The sequence below is a fragment of the Equus przewalskii genome, chromosome 18, assembly GCF_037783145.1.
Source record: "Equus przewalskii isolate Varuska chromosome 18, EquPr2, whole genome shotgun sequence".
Classification (NCBI taxonomy): Eukaryota; Metazoa; Chordata; class Mammalia; order Perissodactyla; family Equidae; genus Equus; species Equus przewalskii.
The window spans coordinates 24,099,680-24,126,607 of NC_091848.1; the positions used below are offsets into that span (position 1 = coordinate 24,099,680).

Here is a 26,928-nt window from a genome sequence, read left to right on the forward strand (position 1 = left end):
AAGAATGTTAGAGCTGGCCATGGCCGGGCCCCTGGAGACTGTCAGAAAGAATGGTTAGAACTTACTGGTCCACTGAAGCCAGCCAGCTGCGTGATCATCAGGCACACGATGGAGAGGATGAGCCTGGTGCGGCAGAAGATCCACACAACCCTTCGGAGGGAAGCAGCGTCTGGCCCAACTTCATTCAGCTCTTCTTGCCACAGTCTCTCTAGTCTTAACAAGGGCACATGTTCTCTGTTACACATCTCCACAGGGGAATATACACACCCTAGCTTCCCTCCTGCCACCACTTTTTGTCTCCAGGCTTTGACACCACTCACACCAGTCTCTCCTTTAAAATTACGTACATAGTGTTCGCCTTCTGGAAAAAAATACCCTTCTGGGTAACTACATATTTACCCTGTATAGGGAGCCTCTCAGGATACAAAAAAGGATGAGAACGAAAGTCTTTCCTTCCACCCTGAAAAATTATCCCTGAACAGAATTTGTTTGTGGATAAGAACTTTCTTTCTCAAGGGTCCCCAACCCTTCCTGAAGGATCCCGTGGTAAAATGTAAAGTTGTACACTAGATTTTAATCATGACAATCAGCTACCATAATAATGTATTCTGTCACAAGGCAGCAACATAATCTCCCTGCAGACTCAGGAAGAGAAGCGGGGCTGAGAGAGAGAGAGAAAGCCCGTGGTTAAAACAGGATCAAAGGTGAAATAGGAAATAAAGCAGAAGAGCAAAGAGAAAGTCATCCCCAGGCTACCCTCCCTCCATAGGATAGCTGAGAGGCTAAAAGAACACAGAGCTGTGGACTTCACACTGGCAGACCCATACTCCTAGCTCAGGCCCTACGCATCCGGTATGTGGGAGACAAGGGTGGACCAGAGACGCCTACCTTCTGCAGTTCACATCAGAAGACTCGTACTTGGACAAAGACCACACATCCTCCATCGAGAGCTCCCCCTTCCTGTGGGCCGTGCGGGCCAGAGGAGAAAGCCAAGAAAACGTCATACAGGAGAAGAGCCCAGCATTGTCCACTGGGTGCTGGTGTCTAAGGAAAGAAAACCCACAGTGGAAAATTGTCACTGCACATGGAGAGGCTAGCCAGCATTTATAATACACTGTTTAGTAAACAGAGCTCTGACTAAAAACAGGTCTCCCTAAATGGTCTAATCTTAGCCCACATTTTCAAAACTGCTTTTGGTGCTTCACGGACAAGTCATTGACCAGAAGAGTCTCTTACTTGGATGTGGTCCGGATGGGCTTCAGAGCACTTAAGCCATGATGGTACTTTCCCTTGGGATGTTCCTCATCCAGGATTCTGAGCTGAGAATGCATAGAAGCATCCAGGGAAAGGCCTTCAGCTCGGGCTGCTGTTTCCAAGGCATCTTGGCATTCCAACTGTTTCAACAGACAGGGAGACAAGGCAAAAGCAGTTAATGAACATGAGAAAAACAGAGAGGGGCAAATCTCCCTGACACAGCAGCTCAAACTGCAAACGAGATTCATCCTACCTGAGAAATCCCAGCATCAGAGTTAAACACTAACTTGTATGATATGAACTTCCTAAGGAACATTTAAACCAGAGACTTAAAACTTCTAAACAAATAGACTTCATGAGCAGAAAGTACAGAGTTCCCATGTACCTCCTCATCTCCCCCTCTCTTCTCAACCCTCATGATTAACATTTTGTGTTCATGTGGTACCTTTGTTATAATTGATGAGCCAAAACTGATAGCTTATGGTTAACTGAAGTCCAGAGTCTACATTAGGATTCACTCTTTGAGTTGCACATTCTAAAATTTATATTTTTATCATCAAAATGTTTTGGGGCTGGCCCTGTGGCCGAGTGGTTAAAGTTCTGCATGCTCCACTTTGGCAGCCCAGGGTCACAGGTTCAGATCCCAGGCGTGAACCTATTCCACTCATCAGCCATGCTGTGGAGGCATCCCACACACAAAGTAGAGGAAGACTGGTGCAGATGTTGGCTCGGGGCTAATCTTCCTCAAGGGAAAAAAAGAGGATGTTTGGCATCGGATGTCAGCTCAGGGCTAATCTTCCTCTCACACACACACACACACAAAATGTTTTATCTTTCATTTCCCAGTGTGGACTGAGAGTCAGTTACTTCACTACTCACTGCAAATTCTACTGCCCACTTTGGGGGACAAAAACTTCACACTCACCCCCAATTAGACAGCTCTGTCATGCAGGAAAAACCAGGAGGTATACCTGCCTTCTCTCTCTCTCTTACCAGCAACAGAGCAGAACAGGGGCTCTCACCCTGGCTGCACAGCGAGAGAGCTCCAGTACCCACATTTCTGCAGCATGAAGCAGAAGGTGTCACGAGTTGAAATACAAAGTTACACATATTTACTATAAAGCTTATAAATACCAATTAATCATATTAACAAAAACGCATATAATCCAAAGTCTGACTATGGCAGAAGAGGGTGGGCCAAGAATCTGGACACATCTGTCCCCACTTATTCTAAAAGTAATTCAAAGTTCATGCCTTCCTGTTGGAGAAGCAGAAGCATTCTTTTCCTCAAGTAAGGATTCTAAGTACATCATCTCTATCTCACATGATCACAAATATTTCCAGCAATTATTGTGAAAGAGCAAGAAAGAACAGATCTCTAAATCAAGAAAAAGGTGAGCGGTGCAGCACCTGTCTTACACAAAGCAGAGTCTCTATTTTTACACACCACTTCTTTTCCACACAGAACAGAGGCAACTCCAATATGAGCAGAAATAAAAGGGCAGAATTCGTGCATGAGGGTCACCTGCATGCCCAGGCAGCTCTCTCCTCAATAGAATAGCTGAAGCGCGTGCACAGTTAGGCGTCTTCAGATGAGGCATGGCTTAGTATCAGAGAGTACACTGCCCCGGCAACTGGGAAGCACATTTTCTTCCTTCAGTCAAAGGCGAGGTGGACCAGTTTCAAAAGAATAATACCACAACACGACAAATGAGTCAACACCAAGAAAAGAATCAACTCATATAAAGTCCTTAGGTACAAGGTGAACACTTACTTAGTCGTTAAGGACCACGGCACCTAATAATGAACTACAGGTGGCTGAGATTCAAGCATGCAACAAAGGTGTTTTGTTTTACCTTTAAGCTGCTTATAAGCACAAGGGGAAGAAAAGAAAATCACAGGGTTGAGAAAGAAGAAAGATACACCAAAAATACAAACATACCTACTACAAGGAAGTAGAAACTGAGACTAGGTACAGGGTAGGTACAGAATGTTACAAGGACCAGACTTACTCGGAAATCCAAAGCTTCAGAAGAAGAGAAAAAAATTAAAATAACACAACTTCAAGTGCCCTTTGGATATCTGCCAAAATGGACTACATGCTGGGCCATAAACCAAACCTCAACGAAATTCAAAAGACTGTGTACAGACTCTGACCACTCTGGAATTCAATTAGAATTCAGCAACAAGGATAACAAGAACATCTCCAATATTTAGCAATTATGCAATACACTTCTAAATAATACAAGTTAAAGAAGACATCAAATAGAAATTAGTAAATATCCTGAGCTAAGTGGTAAGAAATGATAACACATCAAAATTTGTGGGATGAGGCTAAAGCTGAGAATAGAGTGAAATTGTGGACACTTTAAAAGCATACGTTAGAAAAGAAGAAAGTGTGAAAAACCAATGTTCTAAGTTAGGGGTTGGTAAAATTTTCTGTAAAGGACCAGATAGTAAATATTTTACGCTTTGTGGGCCAAGAGGCAAAATTGAGACTATTAGGTAGGTACCTATATTACAAAAAGAAGTTTCCACAAAATGTTTATTGACAAAATTCAAAACATAGTAATAATAATTGAGTACAATTTTTTGTAATACAGTTCTACTAATGAGAAGAATGGAATTCTTTTACAGGGGAATAACATTTCACTTAATTGGAGTTTAAAATCATTTTCCCTTCATCAAAATCGACTGCAAATCTTCATCTGTTAATGCTGCCTTGTAATGAAATTTTATAATTTCATCTTTGAAAATGTCTTTTCACACAGATAGGTACTCCCAAATACTGAAAATCAATCCACAAGTATATGATTTTAGTTGAGCATATTCACCTCTTGAAAGGCATCATAGAATTCTATTCGATTTTTCTCTTGATGTTTGCCTTTATCCTCCCATTACATGCAGACTAATCACTTCCAATTGAAAGTTAGGTGGAAGCTACTGAATGGCACAATTAAATGGATTTTTTTTTATTGCGGTAAAACACACATAACATAAAAATTGCCATTTTTACTATTTTTAAGTGTACAATTCAGAGGCATTAATTATATTTACAATATTGTGCAACCATCGTCACTATCTATTTCTAAAATAAATGGACCTTGAAATATGGCAGTTTCCTTTGTACTTCATTGAGGTTCTGAAACACACTGCTGGAACCGTAACTTAAGCCCAGAAAATATATCCACTACAAATTTGTACGGGAAAGGAGATCTCGCTTCTTATTTCAACTTTTGACAGCATGAGACGTATATAAAGCAGCTTGGCATGACGTATGATTCAAACATTAGTTGTCACAGAAATTTATCACAGTAACATTTTATGTTTCCACCAGCGAAGTATGAGAAATCCAATTTCTCCACATCCTGGTCATCACCTGATATTGTCATTATTTTTTATTTTAGCCACTCAACTAGGTATGGTGTCACGTCTTATCATGATTTTAAATGGTTAATGATGTTGAACATCTTTTCCTGTGCTTATTTGCCACCCATACATCCTTTTTGGTAAAGAGTCTGTTCAAGTCTTTTGCCCATTTTCTAAGTGGATTGTTTTTTTAGTGGTGAGTTTAGAGAGTTCTTTATCTATTATGGATTCAAACTCTTTGTCAGATGATTTGCAAATATTTTCTGTCTTAATAGGGCTATTCACAGAGCAAAAATTTTTAATTTTGATCGTGTTGAATTTATTGATTTTTTTTTTTTTTTTTTAGAGATTGTGCTTTTAGCATCATGTCGAAGAACTCTTCTTCTAACTCTAGGTCATGAATATTTTCTCCTATGTTTTCTTCTAAAAGTTCTATAGTTTTAGGGGCCAGCCTCGTGGCACAGCAGTTAAGTTTGCACATTCTGCTTCGGCGGCCCATAGTTCATTGGTTTGTATCCCAGGTGCAGAAATGGCACCGCTTGGCAAGCCATGCTGTGGTAGGCGTCCCACATATAAAGTAGAGGAAGATGGGCACAGATGTTAGCTCAGGGCCAATCTTCCTCAGCAAAAAGAGGAGGATTGGCAGCAGATGTTAGCTCAGGGCTAATCTTCCTCAAAAAAAAAAGTTTTATAGTTTTACATTTAGCTCTATGATTTACCTTGAGTTAAGTTTTGTTTAAGGTGTAAGACTTAGGTAAAGGCTCATTTTTTGCCTACAGATGTCCAGTTGTTCCAACACCATTTGTTAAAGACTATCATCTTCCCATTAAATTGCTTTTGCACCTATGGAAAAAGCAGTTGGCCATACCTCTGTGGGTCGATTTCTGGACTGTATTCCATTGACCTATTTGTCCATCCCTCCACTGATACCACTAACATGATTACTGCAGCTATGTAGTAAGTCTTAAATAGGGTAGTGTGATATCTCCAACTTTATTCTTCCTTTTGCCTTTCCAGAATAACCAAGTTCAAGAGTTAGGAGAGTTTTATAAACATCTTTTGACATTACAGCATCAGAAAAGGAAAACTTGGGGTCGGCCCCATGGCCGAGTGGTTAAGTTCATGCGCTCAGCTTTGGTGGCCCAGGGTTTCGCCAGTTCGGATCCTGGTCGTGGACAAGGCACCGCTCATCAGGCCATGCTGAGGTGGTGTCCCACATGCCACAGCTAGAAGGGCAACTAAATACAACTAAAATATACAACTATGTACTGGGGGGCTCTCGGGAGAAGAAGAAGAAGAAAAGAAAAAAAGGAAGATTGGCAACAGATGGTGGCTCAGGTGCCAATCTTTTAAAAAAAAAAAAAAAGGAAAGGAAAACTTGGCATGCCATCCATTAGCATTCTTATATGAGAATAACATAGTAGCATTAAGAGGAAACTAAAATCGTCACATCTTCTTTCATTCATTCTTTCAACAAATAATGTACTGAGCACCTATGTGCAAGACTGTTCCAGACGCTGGAATATGAATCAGAATATGCCAATTTCTATGTGTATAGTACACTAATTTCACTTCATCACTAAAATGCCTAGTTATGGTTTTCATCAAAATATACGAACAGAAAAGTGAATGGACTTAACATCAACAACAAAATCCTCTTATTGCAGGAGTTTTGTTCCTTTGATTGTATATAATGATGTCATGTTCCACCATCTCCTGGGTAGTAAGTTACTTCCTGTATGGGAGAATGTCAAATGCAGAGGCTCCTAAAAAGGTCTCAGATGAGTTTACAGGCAAGGTTTCATTCCCCGCGGCATCCCGTGAGCACTACACCAGCATCATCAAATGCTTGTCACATGACAGAGACTGAGGGCTCTTGTACTGCTTTTGATGCTAGAACAAGACATTCAGTGTAATTTTACCCCAACAAAGATAAACCCCATATAATTTTACCCCAACAAAGATAAACCTCCATAAAAGTGGTTAAACTAGCACCAATCCTCAAATTTTCACATAACAATAAAACATAGAATAGGACTTCCCACAGTACAGGTATTGGAGAAGTCTATATTCTTGATCTAAGAGAATCAAAAGCTGCCACTCTAAGCAACCCGCTTCCCAAGTCATGTCCCATTTTTGCTATTCTTTCCTACATTACTTCCCGAACTGTCAATCTCATCGTATCTTACTCACTGCCTAGGTGAGGACAATGAAATATCTGACGGACATAAGAGGATCTATGCGGGATCCCCTGTTTTGAAGGAAACAATCCTGCTCCATAGCCGCACCAGCTCCTTCAGAAACAGGTCTCTCAAAACAATAAGCAACAGATGCTTAGGTGTTGGCAAGAACTCTTGAATGTTAAAATAACATTATCACAAAAATCAAGAGAAAATCTTCTTACTCCAATAAAACTATTTTCTTTATGGTCTTAAAGTATGAATACCTCCCTAGACAGAATTTTCCCATAGTTGGAGGCCATTGTGAAGTACAGTGATTGTGAATGGATTTCAGAAGACAGACACGGGTTCGCATGCTGATTGTGTCACCAACCAGCATGTTACCTAGCCAGTTTAAGCTTCAATTTACTCATTTTCACAATGGTGCATGCACCTACCACATGGTGTTGAGAAGAATTAATGGGATAATGAAAAGTGCTTAGCAAGTACTGGGCATATAACAAACACTTAATACGTATTAACTATAATACCAATTTATTCATCTGATAAATCTTAAGGCCTATCTCAACTATTTCCTCTTTCTTTTAGCATTCCCTGACTCTTTCAAGATCAGGGAATTTATTTCCTCGTTTCTACGTTTTCCCAGTCCCTGTACCACTGCAGTGGGATGCTTCTGGTGAGAGCTCCTGGAGGGCACGCTGCCTTACTCTTGTTTGCATCCCTGACCCTTAGTGTAGTACAGAGCTAGGTACCTATTATTCAATGTCAACTAAAATATCTTCATGTTGCCTCACAATTTGCAATATGATTTAATGCTGCATGACACACCACTGAAGAATCTTCTTTAGATTTAGATTCCCCACTGATCTGATTATTAATTGTATAATAAACAATTATAGTTTATTTTTCTCTTTCCAATTCATTTAGGATAAATTCCATCAGTGGGATTACAGGAGTAAAGAATGTAACTTCTGGCAATTAGACATCCATCCAGTTTGCTCAATTAACCTTATTATTATAGAATATGTATCCAGTATTATTGCAAAAGAGAACTGCTCTTAGCTTGAGTACTTTCAGTTCTATTTTGTTGACCTGAGGCTGCCGCTATCCTACCCACCCCGGGACTTTAGCAAGGAAAAGAGGAAGCCAGGGCAATCTACCTCTAGCCAGATCTCCTAACTAGTATGTATCTGTAAAGGCAAACTGCTTACTTGAAGATGACAGGAAAATATGGGCAAATTAATTTATAACCAACCAGCATAGCATTTACTATGTGCCAGGCATTGTTTTAAATGCTTTACAACTACGAACTCATTTAATCCTCATAACAATCCTGTGAGGTCGGTACTATTATTTCCCCCATTTCACAGCTGAGGAAACTGAGGCACTCAGGTGGGAAGCAGCGGCAGAGATCTGAATCCAGGCTCCAGAGTTGAGGCTCTTAATCACTATGCTATGTGCCTTTCAAAGAAAAAACAAGCAAATAAGTCACCACTGTACAGAATGACCTCAGATGTAACTTTACAGACAGCTGTCCTCTCTTCCCCAGGGTGAGGATCAGATTAAAATAAACTCTGACTCTCCTAACTAACCTCTTCATAAGCAAATGAGAGATTCCAAACTTAAAGTCACAAGTACATGGTTAGAATAGTAGAACGTAAATAAACTATTTTACTCAATTGCAAATTCGGGTCCTGATTTTTTTCTTTCTTTTTTTGGTAAGGAAGATTGGTCCTGTGCTAACATCTGTGCCAATCTTCCTCTATTCTGTATGTGGGATGCCACCACAGTGTGGCTTGATGAGTAGTATATAGGTCTGTACCTGGGATCCAAACCCGCAAACCCCAGGCTGCCAAAGTGGAACACATAAACTTAACCACTATGCCACCGGGCCAGCCTCCTGATTGTTTTTAAACCAAAGATTAGCAGATGCAAAAGATAGATACATTACAGACTGATATTTAAACATAAAAATATCTTTATACTTCCCTGCCAGTCACTGCACAGATGTCTCGTACTTCTAACTATTTGGTTGGATGCACGACTTCTCTTCTGCTCCAGGCTTCCTGAGAAAGCTTACCTGGCCAAGCATGCCAGGGAAAAAAGCGTGTCTGTTTAAAGTTTATCCTACCATATTAACATTCTGTAAAGTGAGTTATCAATATTCTAAGGTTGAATGTATTAAAAATGGAAACGAACCAAGAGAGAAGACAATATATTTAAGCTATAAAGGATTACTACAAGACAGTGTAAATAATCTAATGGGGTAGGAAACATGATTCAGTGAACATTGTCGGGACAAATAAATAACAGATTGGAGATGAATGGAGAGCCAGGTTTCACACTGTATGTTAACCCATCTGGGATTAACCCCAAAAAGTTACATAACAATGATGAAACAAACAGAAGAAAGAGAATTAAGTAGCATACTATTTAGCTCAGCTATGGAAGGGAGATAGTCTCCAGCTTCCCTCAAAGCCAGAAACTTATCAAAGGCAAGATGGATGGGTTTCACTACAAAAAGGAAAACTTTCTGCATAACGAAATGAGCATTAAGGGGAAGGAGAACAAAGCTAAAGGAGTGATCAGGTAACTAATAAAATAATATATTTTGAACAGCCAGTCTTTACTGAAAAATATATGATGTTTTTATCCATCCATCCAACAATACTTAGGGGCCTACTATGCGCCAGGCACTGCTCTAGGTGTCAGGGACACAGGAGTGAACAAGCAGACCCTGTTCCTCAAAGTCACTGCCTTTACGCCAGTTACATTTTAGGATCTATAAAAGATCAAAATCCAGAAAAATGTACTAAACTGGTTCAAAAGCTTCTCTCTCTCAGCCTCTAAATTCAATGTCACCAACTGAGAAATATAAATTAAATTTTAAGATACAACCACATATACCTTAAAAATAGAGATATCCAATACGAGAAGGAAGGAAATAGAAGACATATGTCATCTGAACAGTGGACCAATTTTTAATATGCCACTGGCAGGTGCTAAGGAGAGCAAACTGGTAATATGTAACACTTTACATGCTCTTTATCTCCATAACATTCATGTCTACAGGAAAACTTTTCAAAGAAAACAATAATTTAAATCCAATGGTTTACTGGGAACTAAATGCTTAATACAAGATTAATGGCTACACTACAGTAGATCAGGGGCCAGCCCAGTGGCGTAGTGGCCAAGTTACATGCTCCGCTTCGGCAGCCTGGGATTCACTGGTTCCTATCCTGGGTGTGCTTGTCAAGCCATGCTGTGGCAGGCGTCCCACATATAAAGTGGAGGAAGATGGGCACAGATGTTAGCTCAGGGCCAAACTTACTCAGCAAAAAGAGGAGGATTGGTGGCAGATGTTAGCTCAGGACTAATCTTCTTCTTCAAAAAAAAACTGGGGCCGGCCCCGTGGCCGAGTGGTTAAGTTCATGTGCTCCGCTGCAGCAACCCAGGGTTTCGCCAGTACGAATCCTGGGCATGGACATGACACCGCTCATCAAGCCATGCTGAGGCGGCATCCCACATGCCACAACTAGAAGGACCCACAACTAAAAATACACAACTATGTACCAGGGGGCTTTGGGGAGAAAAAGGAAAAAGAAAAATAATTAATTACAGTAGATCAACACTCCAGCTCAGTGCTGTCTAACAGAAATATAATGTGAGCCACAAATAGAACAAGTCTTTCTAATAGCCAAATTAAAAAAGTAAAAATAGGTGATATTAATTTTAACAATATATTTTTATTAATGCAATATAGACAAAATGCTATCTTTTAAATATGTAATCAATAAAAAATTTGAGATATTTTACATCCTTTTTTGGTACTAAGTCTTTGAAATCCGGTGTGTATCTTCTATAGATAACACATCTCAATTCGGACTGGCCATGTTTCAAATGCTCAATAGCTACATGTGGCTAGTGGCTACAGTACTGGACAGTTTAGCCAAGTAGTCCTCAAGAGAGGGTGATTTGGCTTTCCCAGGGGGCATATGGCAATATTTGGAGACATTTTTGGTTGTCACAACTGTGCATCCAGTGAGTAGAGGCCAGGGATGCTGCTGAACATCCTTCAATGCACAGGACAGCCCCCACAACAAAGACTGATCCGGCCCCAGAATGTCAGTAGTGCTAAGGTAACCCCACATAGCTAACCAGCTAACATACTTCGTGCTTGATGTACACTGATCTAAGGGAATGTATTTTATGAGGACTATTTGCTGTTTACCTTACGATGCTTTAAATCCTTTATAGAAGTAACTTTCTCAAGCTTCTTCTGAGACAGGATGAGGGCACTCATTTCTCTTTATTTCTCTTAAGGGGCACTGCAGACTGAAAGGCTCCTCATGACCAGACGACTCAGCCACAGAGAGAGGACTCCACAGCAGCTGATTCATTCCAAAGGGAAAATACTGCTTGACCCGGGAGTAGAGAAAACATTCAACAAGGAAACATGACTGCCATGCATATCCTCCTGAGGACTATGTGGCCAGAAGACACTGAGCATTTTTTTTCCTACCAAGGCTATGACGACGGGGCAGGGTGGGGACACTGGGAAGCTAAATGGGGACAATGAAATTCAGATTCTGCCATGGTTCAAACAAAGGTCAGGGAAACACAGTCACAGAAGTGCCATCTGGTGAGGGAAACGAGGAACGTTCAATCCATAAGCAAACACAGATGCTTGCTCAACAGACTAGCCCCCCTCTGTGCACACTAACACCATCCCCGTGGCTGTGATCGTTAGTGCTCCGAGCACACACGGCATGGCCACCGCTTATCTGGTTCGTCCCATCTCATTTTAACAGGCTGCCAGAGTGGAATGTCTGCTGACAGGGCAACCACGGGCTTTCTCCCTGCAGGGAGGCCCCTGGGACAATATACGAGGGGCCAGAAATCATTGCCCAGGCTGAAAAATCCCTTCCTGACAGCAGGACAACAGCAGGGTAACCTACCCAAGCCTGAGGGCTGAGAACCATCCAAGCTGTTGCTGAATGCAGAGACGGCAGACGGCCACCAGCAATGCACAGGCACCTCTCAGCTTCCAAGGGGGTTAAAGACTGCAATACTCCTGTCTGGCACGCCCCACAAAGAAAGCAGTATTGGGGGACAGTCAGAATGGACAGGCCTCAGACCCCACAGCATATTCCTCCTCTCCTTAATTCACAAGATCTTAAACACAAAAAGGGCAGCCTCTTCTTAGAAATCCTTCTGGCCCAAGTTTTAAAGTTTTTCTGACCCACTGCTGCCTTTATGACAAACATCTAGAAAGACAAACTTTTAAGGGGAATTGTCATACAAGGAGATACAGGTTTTAAGAGATTCAACATATTAAAAATTAAATTTAAAATAAATTTAGGGGCCGGCCCGGTGGCGCAGTGGTCAAGTTCGCATGTTCTGCTTCAGTAGCCCGTGCTTCGCCAGTTCGGATCCCGGGTGCAGACATGGCACTGCTTGTCAAGCCATGCTGTGGGGTAGGCGTCCCACATATAGAGGTAGATGGGCACGGATGTTAGCTCAGGGCCAGTCTTTCTCAGCAAAAAGAGGAGGATTGGCAGCAGTTAGCTCAGGGCTAATCTTCCTCAAAAAAAAAAAAAAAATTAATAAAAAAAATTTAAATTTTCTTTTAAACTAAAAAAGAAATTTAAAGCTGATGCCCTCCCAAGACCAGCTGACCTCAGGCTTTCCCTAAGCTAAAGAAAACTACAAAGGACATTTCTCTTCCAATTCTCACCATAGCCTCACTTCATTGGGTTATTCACATGATCTCAAGCACTTCCCTTAAGAACTCCCAAATGGCGGCCACTTCAATCAGGAAGGATGGCAAAATTCTAGAAGACAACCTTCAAGCGGAGGAAGTGGAATACAGTAGAAAGAGCCTACTATTCAAACTCAGGGCACCTGCTAATCCCAGCCCTCCCACAGAGCAGCTATGAATTAACTATGCATGAGTTCACTCAGCTGCAACTACGCCGGGCTACCCTCATGCCGAGGATCAGTTATTAATACAATTCACATGGGGAAATATATGAACCCAATGCCTATAACTTACCACCACCACCATGGGAAAACAGGTATTTTTCTGCAGTTCATAATCTAGCATTACCCCATAATCAGCAGGATTTTGAGGGCTTTCAGTCGTTTCATAAGCTAAATTCCAAGAAACTTATTCAAAGTTCCTATTACATTGGGTGTGAGATTAACTGTGTTATTACAATGATAAGGTTTCAAAGGATTAAACTGAAAATGAATCACGGGGGAAAAAAGACTCATAGGAAACTCTTGGAGCCCCGCTGGTTAAGGGGATAGAAGAGACTTTATTCCATGAGATCCAGCACTGAGGTTCTCAGTGCTGGGTACATAATAGGATCACCAGGGGAGCCTTGGAACAACACTGATGCCTGAGCCCTACCCCAGAGACTGGTTTAATTGGTCTGGGATAGGGCCCTAATCAATTTTTTATTTTTTTAACATTCTTCAAGTGACTTTAATATGCAGCCTGAACTGAGAACCATTAATTTAGATAGTAGAATGCTAGTCTTTTGCTTTGGACAAAGTCTCTTCAAGATTTTCAGGCTTTAGCTTTAAAAACAAAAGCCAAAATATAATCTGTAAATAAAACTTCCTTTAGTGCCTAGTAGCCTGAGTGTGTCCATGTTAAACGCCCAGGATGAGACATTAGCGGTCCCGTCAGGTGACCCTTTTACTGGAACTGCTGACAATGGTGAGAAGCAAACACAAGGTAAAGATGTGGGCAGTTTGGCTCTTTCTCTACTGTGAGGATGCAACATTTAAGAAAACTAAGTGACTGCTCGAAACCGTATCTGCTTTGGTAAACAGAAGTTTTCATCGGATATCTAACAACGGAGTTAAGTTGGTTCTTTGAACAACTAATTCAGAAAATAATCTTAAATAATTAAAACATACAACATTTAATTATCTAAATAGGATAACTCCCTAAAACGGAGGTGGAGAGGGAAGGGATGGACAAGCTTAATTCTGCTAATCAGGGGACTTCCGTGCACCAAATTAACTTCCCATTAGTCTGTAATTTTGATACTGACAGGTTCAACCACCGCAAAGACTTCTGGAGGCCCTGCTTCCCGTTCCTGGCATTGACCTTTTAATTTTTGATCAAGAGCGGGGGGAAGAATGGTGAGACATTAAAGAAAGCATTAGCAAAAGGCCACCCAAAAGCAGAACCAAGATTTCATTAAAAAGTTTTCATTAACCATTTGTAACTTCCAAGTCATATATCTTAACAAAATAAAGACCTAGGTAATTAAAACTGCTCAAAAAAACAGGAAGCTGGTTCGACGACTTTTCTTCCCTTTTGACAGAAAGCGCCTTTCACGCCAACAGGCTATATTTATTTCCCTTAAGCAGCATTTCCTAGGGCGGCAGCAGCCCTGCGGCAGACTGTGTGAAGGAGCTCATGATCACGCAGCAGGCCAACCTCAGGAGACCCACGGCGCTGCAGATTCAGTCGCCATGCACGAAAGCCACTTGGGCTCTGCACCAATAGCAGCGCTGTTGTCATCTCCACCGGAGAGCTCCAGACTGCTATTGGAGACCAACATCTGGCCCCATGCCAGATACCGTATCACACCCGTACTGAGCTTTATAAAGCTTTATGGATGCCTACAGGGAAAAGAAAAAAAAGCAGGCATTCTTACTCATCCTATCACTGACTGTCCAGAAAATCTGCTGAGTCACTGAGTACCAATCAAGAGAAGAATAATACAGAGACTGCATAATCTCCTTTACCCTGCTCTCCTTCCTAAAACCAAGTAGACTCATAGGTAATAGTCTTGACTTTGAAAACATAAAGGTGCAAATTCATATACCCTTAGTCCGCAAAGAAAAGCTTTCAAAGTCTCTAAAAGTGTAAAGTACTAGACAAAACTATTTTACGATAACAATAGTTGTCTCTGGGTAGAGGGGTTAAGGGTGATTTATTTTTTTCTATAATCTTCTACAAGTTGCACATTTTCTATAATGAGACCATAATTCTTTCATAATAATTTATCTTAGAATCATATTTCTAGTAAGAGATTAGAGCCACATCCTTGATCTCTAGGATATAAGTCAGCTCACCAAAATATTTCAATTCACTAATTATGAAAACTCCAACCAAGGTTAAAGGGTCAGGCTAACATGGAACCAAAGGAGACACTACGTGAGGGTCCCTGGACTCTGTGAATACTTGCTTTGCCACCTTTCCTACAGGCAGAATACTCTAAAGTTGGTAGAAATAAAATTCCACCAATGGAACACTTGAGAGAAGGGAAAAAAAGAGTGAGCAGTAACAATGGCACATGAACTCTAATCGACTTCTGCTTATTTTCCATTCTTCCTCCTTTCCTAGATTAGACATGCTGATGGAAAACAAGTCACCCTTGCCTTTGGCTTGAGAGTAATAAGAAAACAACCAAAGACCACAACAAAAAAAAGCTTATAAAAGCATCAAATAGCTTTGTCTTGCTTTTGCTTAAATTTTAATTTAAAGCAACTAAAATCCAAACTGCTTGGCCTATTACTCAAGAACATAGATTATCTGAAACTCACGGACCTATCCCTCTACCTCTGTGACTTCACTTTATGCTTAAAGCCAATGGGGCCTCATCCTCCCCATCTATAACTCTTTCTGCCAGGCATGTTCTTCATTTTCTCCAAATTCTACCTATCCCTAAGGTTTCCAATCAAATGCTGCCTCTTCCTGACGTCTTCCCTGATCTCAAACAGCAAAGCACTCTGTCTTTCTTATTAATTTCCACAGCACCTAAATTACAGTAATCTGTGTACACGCCTATGAGTTTACGTTTCTACTGGAGGGCAGGCCGGCCCAGCATCAATCTATCTTCATCTGCACCAGACTACTTTGTTCAGGGTTGTGCATGCATCTGCAGAGTGCTCAAATGTTTGCTAAATTTAAAAAATGAATCAACAGCACAATCTTAACACAAACAAACCAGGGCTCATGGAGTTATGTGATCCACATGTGCATAGATGAATGCAATTTATATGAAAAGGAGCTGTGCCTGGAGCGTCATGCCTCAGACACAGTAACAGCGTGATGGAGTGGTCCAGACATAAATCTTCACGTTAGTTGAAACGATGCCAGCCTTACGCCAGCCAAGGTTAATACTTAGGCTCAAAGGACTAATAGTAACAGAAGGCACCCCTATTAACACTTCAAGATTAAAGGAAGTCTGTTAAGCATCAAATTGTGTGTGGCCACAAGCATTACCTTAACTGCCCTAAACAAAGGGTAGATGTGAAAATGCATTATTTTTACTTTATCTCTAAGCAGATATGATACAAATATCTGAAGATGTGAGTGATGAGAGCAATTTTCCCAAAGACTATTCCAAAGGAAAGATTTGGTCACCATACTAAGACATGGGCAAACTGTGGACTGTGCCACTTTGCTTACAGCTTCGAAAAAAAAAAAATCACTGGCCTGTTTCAAATCAGGATTTGTTCCTTGGCGCTTTACCTGACCTCAGTTTGACAGTTTCACGCTTCCATGTCAACCGGACCCTATCAAAGGCTAATGGTGGTGAATGAAACCTTGTTTTCCAATGAAGAGCCACAGATGTATCCTTATTTTTTGCTACTTGGAGGTACTATTTTTTTATTTCTGATGGTTATTAGGCATACCTGGCATCTGGGAGGTCCTGTCCCAGATTTCCTCTCTAACAATTAATATAGAAATGATGGTTATGATCATGTGACATGACATTGTAATCTCTACCCAATCAGCTGCTTACATTTTTAAAAACTGTATGCTTATATAGTCTGCTTCCCGACTACTTAAACTATCTATTTTTATACCATCTCTGAACCGGAAATTTTTTTGTCATCTTGCTGGTTCCCTCTATCAGCAAACTGTTATCATATGAGACAAGTGCAAGATAAATGTATCTAAGAGATTTGGGGTTTTGACAAGCAACATGCAAGAAGATTCTAGATGGCATGTGAACTTTTGAAAACATTTGACAGTTTTGCATCCATTTTAATGTGTGTAAAAAATAGTTTGCATAATCCCATTATTTGATTGCTTAGGTCAAGGCTGAGCAAAAAGGAAAAAAAACAGTAGAGTAAAAGAAATATTTTAAGTAAAAAAAAAATTCAGAGGATACAGGATATGGTAAAAATCAGGAAAACAGTACTTAAATTTAAAAGTTTAGGAAACATGAAAGGATAATGAAAATGAAACTCATGCGGACTCCTCAAATTTTATAAAAGCGGTATTAGCCTTCCTGTTTCTTCAAGTTGAGGCTCAGTCACATGAAGGAAACTTGCTGTCTGGTACCTGACTTAATAACTTAGGGGATAAAAGGCACAACAGTGACTCCATTTCCAGTTCTTCCCCTACAGAGGAAGAGCTTGCTGCTGCCACTGCATACCCTAATGTCACTTCTCCCCTAACCCAGTGGACAGGGACGCTGTCCCCAGAAACTTCACAGGACCACATACTAGCTTCCCAGGTTCTCCCTCTTTCTGCTCTGGGAGCCATCATGGGTAAGTTGCTCATCTCAAGGCTTCATCTACACAGACACACTAATGACTCCAACATTTTTTCCCTGTTCTCTTTCTTGCCTATGCTCTAACTATCTGCTGATCATTGTACCTGGATGCACTTCAAATTTAACATGTTCAAAAGCACACTCATTCTTACCTCCCAAATCTTCTCCTTCTCTTCCCATATGTCCATTAATAGTTTTAAATTCTTACCACCAATCCCAGGCACCCCAATGCTTCCCTGCCCTTCCAGAGATGCCCCTAAATCTCTCCCCTCTCCTCCACCCTCACTATTATGCTTGGACACAGACTCCTGGCCTCTCTCACGTGCACTGACACATGTGACTGCTGACTGCTCCCTGTCATTTGTCTCTCTCTCCTAGACAGGTTTTTTCCACATTGCCTCAAAACTAATCTTCCTAAAGTAAAACGCGAGTCTTAAAAATCATGTCTCAGCTCAACATCACTAGCCATTAGGTAACGCAAATTAAAACTACAATGAGGGCCAGCCCTGGTGGCCTAGTGGTTAAGTTTGGCGCACTCCACTTCAGCAGCCTGGGGTGGGTTCCCGGGTGTGGACCTACACCACTCGTCTGTCAGTGGCCATGCTGTGGGGGCAGCTCACATACAAAAAGAGGAAGACTGGCAACAGATGTTAGCTCAGGGAAAATTCTCCTCAGGAGAACAAAAACAAAAACAAACTACAATGAGATATCAGACACACCCATTAGAATGGCTAAAATAAAAATACAGGCATACCTCGGAGACATTGCAGGTTTGGTTCCAGACCGCCACAACAAAGCAAATATTGCAGTGAAGCAAGTCACGTGAATTTTTTGGCTTCCCAGTGCATATAAAAGTTATATTTATACTATACTGAAGTCTATTAAGTGTGCAATAGTGTTATGTCTAAAAAAACCAATGTACATACCTTAATCAAAAAAAAGTTTCTTGCTAAAAAATGCTAACCATCATGAGCCTTTAGTGAATCATAATCTTTTTGCTGGTGGAGGGTCTTGCCTTGATGTTGATGGCTACTGACTGATAAGGGTGGTAGTGCTGAAGGTTGGGGTGGCTGTGGCAATTTCTTAAAATAAGACAGCAATGAAGTTTGTCACATCAATTGACTCTCCTGGGGTTTTTTTTGGAGGAAGATTAGTCCTGAGCTAACATCTGCCACCAATCCTCCTCTTTTTGCTGAGGAAGACTGGCCCTGAGCTAACATCTGTGCCCATCTTCCTCTACTTTTTATATGTGGGACAACTGCCACAGCATGGTTTGACAAGCAGTTCATAGGTCGACACCCAGGATCCGAACCGGCAAACCCCAGGCTGCTGAAGCGGAACATGTGAACTTAACTGCTGCGCCAGCAGGCCTGCCCCGATTGACTCTCTTTTCACAAACGATTTCTCTGTAGCATGAGAAGCTGTTTGACAGCATTTTTTACCCACAGAACTTCTTTCAAAATTAGAGTCAATCCTCTCAAACCCTGCTGCTGCTTTATCAATTAAGTTTATTCAATATTCTAAATCCTCTGTCGTCATTTCAACAATCTTCACAGCATCTTCAACAGGAGTAGATTTCACCTCGAGAAACCACTTTCTTTGTTTATCCATAAGAAGCAACTCCCCATCCATTAAAGTTTTATCATGAGATGGCAGCAATTCAGTCACATCTTCAGGCTCCAATTCTAATTCTAGTTCTCTTGCTCTTGCCACCACATCTGCAGTTCCTTCCTCCACTGAAGTCTTGAACCCCTCAAAGTCATCCATGAGGGCTGGAATCAAATTCTTCCAAACGCCTGTTAATGTCATTTTGACCTCTTCCCATGAATCACAAATGTTCTTAATGGCATCTAGAATAGTGAATTCTTTCCAGGTTTTCAATTTACTTTGTCCAGATCCATCAGAGGAATCACCAACTATGGCAGCTATACCCTTACAAAATTTCTTATTTCTTAAATAATAAGACTTGAAAGTTGAAATTATTCCTTGATCCATGGGCTGCAGAATGGATGTTGTGTTAGCAGGCATAAAACAACATTAATCTCATTGTGCATCTCCATCAGAGATCTTGGGTGACCAGGTGCATTGTCAGTGAGCAGTAATATTTTGAAAGAAATATTTTTTTCTGAGCAGTAGGACTCAACACTGGGCTTAAAATATTTGGTGAACCATGTTGTAAACAGATGTGCTGTCATCTAGGCTTTGTTGTTCCCTTTATAGAGCACAGGCAGAGTAGATTTAGCATAATTATTAAGGGCCCTAGGATTTTCAGAATAGTAAATGAGTACTGGCTTCAACTTAAGGTCACCAGCTGCATCAGCCTCTAACAAGAGTTAGCCTGTCCTTTGAAGCTTTGAAGCCAGGCACTGACTTCTCCTCTCTAGCTATGAAAGTCCAATATAAGGCTGTTTCGTCTACATTGAAAATCTGCTGTTTAATGTAGACACCTTCATTAATGATCTTAGCTAGCTCTTCTGGATAACTTGCTGCAGCTTCGACATCAGCCCTTCTGTTTCAGCTTGCACTTTTATGTTATAAAGGTAGCTTCTTCCCTTCAACTTCATGAACCAACAACTGCTGGCTTCAAACTTTTCTTCTGCAGCTTCCTCACCTCTCTCAGCCTTCACAGAATTGAAGAGAGTTAGGGTCTTGCTCTGGATTAGGCTTTGGCTTAAGGGAATGTTGTGGCTGGTTTGATCTTCTATCCAGACCAGTAAAACTTCCTCCATATCAGCAATAAGGCTGTTTGGCTTTCTGATCATTCATGAGTTCACAGGAGTAGCACTTTTAAATTCCTTCAAGAACTTTTCCTTTGCATTCACAACTTGGCTAACTGTTTAGCGCAAGAGGCCTAGCTTTCGGCCTATCTTGGCTTTCGAGATGTCTTCCTCACTAGGCTTAATCATTTCTAGCTTTTGATTTAAAGTGAGAGATGTGCAACTCTTCCTTTCACTTGATCACTTAGAGGCCATTGTAGGGTTATTAACTGGCCTAATTTCAATAGTGTTGTGTCTTAGGGAATAGGGAGGCCCGAGCAGAGGGAGAGAGATGGGGGAATGGCTGGTTGGTGGAGCAGTCAGAACACACACAACATTTATTGACTAAGTTTGCCATCTTACATGGGCATGGTTTTTGGCGTCCCAAAACAATTACAATAGTAAGGTCAAAGATCACAGATCACCATAACAAATATAATAATAAGGAAAAAGTTTGAATTGTTGCAAGAATGACCAAAATGTGACACAAAGACACAAAGTGAGCAAATGCTGTTGGAAAAATGGCACCGATGGACTTGCTCGACCCAGGGTTGCCACAAACCTTCAATTTGTAAAAAACGCAACACCTGCAAAGCACCACAAAATGAGGTATGCCTGTAATGATAACACCAAATACCGGCAAGAATGCAGAGAAAGTGGATCACTCATACATTGTTGATGGGAATGTAAAATTGTACAGTCACTCTGGAAAAGAGTATCGAAGTTTCTTATAAAACTAAACATCCACTTACCATATGACACAGCAATTACCCTCCTGGGCATACATCCAGAGAAATGGAAGCTTCTATTTACACAAAATCCTATCCACGAATGTTCAAAGCAGCTTTATTTGTAATAGCTACAAACTAGAAATAACCCAAATGTCCTTCAACAGGTAAATGGTTAAACAAACTATGGTATATTATAACAGAGAACACTACTCACAATAAAAAGGAAAGAACTATTGAAACACACAACAAATTAGATAGATCAAGGGAATTATGCTGAGTGAAAAAAGCCAATCTCAAAAGGTTACATATACATGATCTCATTTATGCAGCATTCTTAAAATGACAAAACTACAGAGATGGATAACAGATTAGTGGTTGCCAGAGACTGGAGGAAAGGGGAAGGCAGGTGGCTGAGGCTATAGAAGAGTAGCCAAGAGATCCTTGTGATGAAGCTGTTTTGTATCTCGACTGTTGTGGTGGTCCTACAAATCTACACATGTGAAAAAACTGCATAAAATACACACAGAAATGACTACATGTAAAACTGGTGAAGTCTTAATAAGGTGGATGGATTGTATCAAGCTCAATCAATATCCTGTTGTGATATTGTACTGTAGTTATGCAAGAAGCTACCATTGGGAGAAGCTAGATAAAGTGTATTGGGATCTCTCTGTATTATTTTTTACAACTGCATGTGGATCTACAGTCATCTCAAAATAAAAAGTTGAAAGAAAAAAAAACCTTTCCCAATAACTCTCAATAGTTCCCCAACGCCTAGTGTTAAGATTCTTAGCATGGCATGCAGAATTTTCTCTTACACACCCTACGCTCTAGACAACTAATTCTAAGAGCTAACCTTTATTGAGTACAGGCTATGGGGCAGGCACCACTCTAAGCATTTTATACATATTATCTTATTTAATCCTCAATGATCCCATGAGTTAGGTTTACTGTCAATACAATTTTATTCATAAACCACTAAGACACAGATGATATAAGTAGCTTGAAAGCATCCCCATCTGATCCTCCTTCATAGCTCTGCTCCAATATTACCTCTGGAACTTTTTCCAGATTGAAGGGCTATACTAACAGTGTCTAGCACTCAGAATATATTCAACAGATGTTTAATTAACATAAGGTCTTGACAAAAGGATACAAAAAAGTTACAAAACTGGCACCTTAAGGATTTGACCCTGATTACATTGAATCTATGTTTCTCCAAAGTTAAGCCTGAATGGGAAAGCATTCTATAACATTCAGTGGGGACAGAAAACATCCATTAGCGAGAAAATGCTGATTAATAAGACAACAGCTTTCACACACCAAAGAGGGACAAGTAATGTCTGGCTAAAGAGACCAGTGTCACTTGCAAAACCCGTATCTTTCTCAAGTTTTCACATAAAAAATACACGAACACAAACCTCAACTTCCTAAACCCAGTCACCCCCATTCTTCCTTATTTTTGCAATTTAAGAAAAGGTATAATTTTTTTCCTAAGAAGAAAGATATCTCCTCTGGTTTAAAATGTATATTCATTACTTCCCTTGGAAAAAACTAGATTATTATCTAAGAGCTCCTTTACATTCATGGATTTACTTGAAAAACGTACTGGTTATCCCACAACAATCTAGAAGGTTCCAAGTACGCTCTGAAATCTGAGCCTCTCCAAAGCAGCCACATTTAAACACAAACAACAGAGGCAGAGGAAAAAACCCATCTGAAGTACAAGAATGAAGTTCAGTTGTTCCTATTGCCCCTGCTCCCTCCCCAGCCCTCTACACCCCCATAAGTTGTCTTCTCTTAGGCCAAGTCTTTTCAGAAAGCACCAAAGGAAGGTACATGGGGCACAGAGGAGAGCACCAGGGAGGAGGCAGGAGGCTGAGAGCTGACCTCTCCTTCTCCTTCATATGTAACCATAAATTCTTAACAGTGACCTAAAGCCAATAAAGAAAAAGAAACTTCTTTTTAATAGTGCATGATATGAAAAAAATAAGGTGTGGTCTAGCACAACAAACAGATAAGAAAAGGGGCTTAGGACAGGAAATACTGACCGGTCGAGTTCTCTTATACTTGGAGTCCTCGCGGTCTCGGTGCTGCCCAGAAGTGTTGGCTCTCTCCCTCTCATTTCTATAACCAGGACTGGGGATGATGTACTCTTTTCCTATGTCAATATCCTTCATCTTCTCTGAGTGGAGGTGCCAGGGCTCACACGCTCTTGGTTTCACTTGAGGATTTCTGAAATTAAAAATTCATCAAGAACAGATACTTTCTAAATTGTGCTTAATTATATATGAAAGAGCTTTAAAACAAGAAAAATGGGACAAACGCCTTAAAGTTTTCTACTGTTTTATCTATAAAAATAATTCTTCAAAAAATTTTCAAGTACCATTTCATTTTTTAAAGGAAAAAAATTCAGTGTAATTGAATCAAGAAGAATTATTTCCTCCCACCTCTTAGGAAAAATAAAGATTAGAAAACAATTTTAAAGTGGATATCATTTCTCCTACTAAATTTTATGAAATGAAAACTTAGAAAACACTTCTCTACCAATGATATATCCCATCTCTGCATTTTTCTAATGAGGTAATGGGTTAGCTGTCGTTATTTTAAAGCTCCCTGGAGTTACACAGATAAAATGCAAAACAGTATTATACCTTATCTTTAAAAACAAATTACCCTTGGGGTAGCGCAAGTCTTCTAAAATTAGATAGTGGTGATGGTTGCACAACTCTGCGAATATACCAGGGGTGAGTTTCATGGTGTATAAATTATATCTCAACAAAGCTATTATTAAAAAACAAATTCCCCACCCCATACTACCAAGTCTTACCTAATATCTACTTGAAACTGTTCAAACCCTTTGCTTGCCTGGCTAACTCTAATCCATACGCCATATCCATCATTCTGGTAACTTCTGAAAAAATAAAACACACACACCTCTCTAGAACATTTCCCCGACTCGAACATGCCTCAAAGCTTTCCAGGTGCAAGCTAAGAAAATACCCTTCAGACCAGCCTCACTAGAAATTAAAGAAGTGTAGCTGTGTTGCCTTTTGGATTCCATAAATTCTTAGCTGTCACCATAACTTCAAAGTACGGCTCTGCAGAGGAAATTTTGACAGCTACCATTTATGTTTTAAGGTATCAGAAAAAAGAAGAACATTGACTAATCCTCTAAATAAAAAGGACTAAATCTCCTCCACAGAGAAATGTGTTTCCAGCACAAAGAAAGCTAGACTTTTTGCCTTTCAGAGGTCCGGTTCAAGCACCCTGAGTTGATAATGTTAAGTTACTTATCTTTAAAAGAAAAAAACAAGGTCACCTTGTCCAATGACAAACTGCACCATACAGAACACCGGCTTACAACCAAGAGCACGGCTCTCACGTCACTGAGACCTCATTAAGCCTAAACTATAAACAGACCTGGCATCTGCCAGTGTCCCCAACGTTAGGATGCAGCTGCAGATCAGCGTAATCCATCTTGTTACAGGGATCACAGAAGTCCAACCTTCCCCTCCAAAGGTTCCCTAGCCTAGCTGATTATTTGGACATGGAAAAGATTAGTCCAACTTTGCACAAAGGCAGGAGGAGAGGGAGGGAGTTTGAAAGGGAGGAGGGCAAAGTTACTCATTCACAATACCAAATGCGGTGTCACGAAGAACATAAAGACCATCTCAATTGTCTAACAACTCATGATAACCAAAGTTTCTTTCAAACACTTTATTTCAAGTTATTCTATGTACAAAGGGTGTGGGAAGCAATTTCCCATCACCTCTAACACCCAGCTTCTTTAATTTCCCGGGAAAAGAGGCACAGCCGTGAGAGTAGCCAGCCCTTGAGCAGGCACAAAGTTACCACCTCTTGGCCTTGACACTAAGGAGAACTCCATCTTCTGCGTTTCAAGGAAATAAGACAGGGCACCCCACATGGAGGCCAGCCAAGAGCTAGGGAGCCAGACAGATTTTGGAAAGAAACAAGGCCCAAATCTGAAGCAGGCAACTAAGGAAGGATCACCAGGTCAGACTTTTTTTTGATACTATTTGCATTTCCCTATTTTCTTCTGTTCTCAAAGTTGTTCAAAATTCTTTCTAAAACGTTAACTTTATTCAGATATTAAGAGGAAAAACGGGAAGGGATTTTTGTTTATGTTTGAGCCAGAGCTGTGTGACAGCACTAGCAGAATAATCGAAGTGGGAGAATCCCAAAGAAGTGCCCAGACTTGAAGTCAACGGAGTTGAGGCCACTTGGTCAACTGCCTTTTTTATCAACACTCTCCTTGCAGTGACAAAAGTGCACAATGATGCAGGGGAAACTGAATGGGGGGAGGGGGTTGCCTGGAGTACAAGAACCCCAACTAGCCAGACTGGTGTTTCCAAATTGCCTTCATTACAACATTCCTTCTTAGCAGGTTTCCAACACCTCAGGAATCTCATTCCAGGCCCTGAAGGTGCACAAGACCTGAAGCTAAAAAGATAGGTATTTCCCACCCGCCTATAATCCACTTGTTGTGCCTCCAATCTTCTGCACCTTTTCCGTACTCATGCTGGAGACCCCAGTATATAGAAGCGACCCTTCTGCTTCCTTCAGAACCCTCTGAAACTTTGCCAATCATTCTTCTGCTCATCTGCCTCCTACCTCCCCACGTCTGTGCAGAAACCAAACGACCCCTGTGTCATAAATACAAAGCTCATGCAGCTCTGTGTGGTGGAAGTGGAAAGAGCACTGACGGCAGTCAAGAAATAGGGGTTCATTCCAGGTTCTGCCAAGGGTTTGCTGCGCGTGCCTCTGTCACGAACCTCCATTTACCCATTGGCAAAAAACGAGAGGATGACTCCTAAGGTCGCTGGCAGCTCAGAAGCTCTGGCGTGCGGCTTGAGCGCGGGTGCCTCAGGCCACCTCCCCACAACCTTGAGGATGGAGGCTTCTCTCACGCCAGCTTCGCCTGGGATGCCCTGGCCCTAGGGCGTTCCGACGGCCAGCTGGGGCCTGGCGAGGTGATAGCCACCCACACCCACGGGCCGCGGGCGCAGCACCCCCTGGTGGCCGCAGTCGGAATGCAGCCAGCACCCAGACTACTCATCCCACCCTACCTGCCTTCCGACACCAGGGCCTCACCGCGGGCCCTCAGGGGTCGCGTCCCGAGGAGGCGGCGGCGGGAGATTAGAGCGAGGCCAGGCCCCGTTCCTCAGGTCTCCAGCCTCCCCCGAACTGTTCGTATCCCTGATCACAGTCAGCCAGCCCTGGAGGAAACGCACAGGGATGACCCCCGTGACAACCGAGGGAGACGGAAAAGGGTGCTGCCGAAGCCGCTCCTTACCTGTGCCCCAGCTCCAGGACGGCCGCTCCGGCCACTCGACCACGCTCCCGAGCATCAGCCCCAGAGCAAAACAAGCCTTTATAGCGGCATTGGCCGCCACACTGCGCAAGCGTGCTGCACAAAGAATCCCCAAGACTGAAGGGAATTGTAGTCCGCCTTGCAGGAGCCCGAGGCTGGGTACGCAGCAAAGGACTATATTTCCCAGAAGCACCGTAGAAGCCCTGGAGGAGGTGCAGGCTGCTCCTCCTTTCCACCGCGCTCCAGGCTCTGCACCATCCTTCCCAGCGCTTTTGCGAGCCTGTCTGGAATCTTCTCTGAGGCCCTGTGCCCCAGTGGGTGACCAGGAGGGTTAACAGTAGCCCTGTGTCGGTGCCAAGCCCAGTGTTTGTCGGCAGGACGGTCACGACGGTGCGCGTTCGTTTATGCACCGGACAACGCTGTGAAGGTCATGGTAGCCTCTTGTGTCCTCGCGACCAACCAGCCCCCAATCTGATCTGTGTGGCACTTACCAGCTCACGACTGCTTACTCACGATTCTACCCTGCATTCCTCGCTGGTATCAGTTTTCTCACTTTAATCCCACCCGCCCATCACATAATGTTGTGCTGCCTGCTTTCTAGATAGTCAAATCCCAGGATTACAGGTTTTAGTGGCACGAGCCACAAAATGGTATGCCAACTCATCCCTTTCTTTTTATATATGAAACTGAGGTTCCCAAAGAGATTGATCACTTTCTTTCTCTGTGTTTCATCTGTACTTTCAACACGATCATAACGTAACTACTCGA

General features: G+C 41.7%; 1 protein-coding gene across 3 annotated transcripts in view; it reads right to left on the reverse strand.

Moving 5' to 3' along the window:
• The window catches only part of ABCC5 (ATP binding cassette subfamily C member 5), an 84,852-nt gene extending 58,241 nt beyond the window's left edge, over nucleotides 1-26,611 (reverse strand). Inside the window, exons 1-5 of one of the 3 annotated variants that reach the window (XM_008525988.2) lie at nucleotides 26,143-26,611; nucleotides 22,877-23,060; nucleotides 1,237-1,394; nucleotides 889-1,044; nucleotides 66-213 (exon numbers count right to left, since the gene is read on the reverse strand). In XM_008525988.2, the coding sequence (XP_008524210.1) occupies nucleotides 66-213; nucleotides 889-1,044; nucleotides 1,237-1,394; nucleotides 22,877-23,005 (591 nt within the window). In that variant the 5' untranslated portion in view covers nucleotides 23,006-23,060; nucleotides 26,143-26,611. Of the gene's footprint in view, nucleotides 1-65; nucleotides 214-888; nucleotides 1,045-1,236; nucleotides 1,395-22,876; nucleotides 23,061-23,372; nucleotides 23,470-26,142 lie in introns of those variants that run through there. The other 2 variants (XM_070582446.1, XM_070582449.1) reach the window with 2 other exon arrangements.
• Between the last annotated feature and the right edge of the window lie 317 nt (nucleotides 26,612-26,928).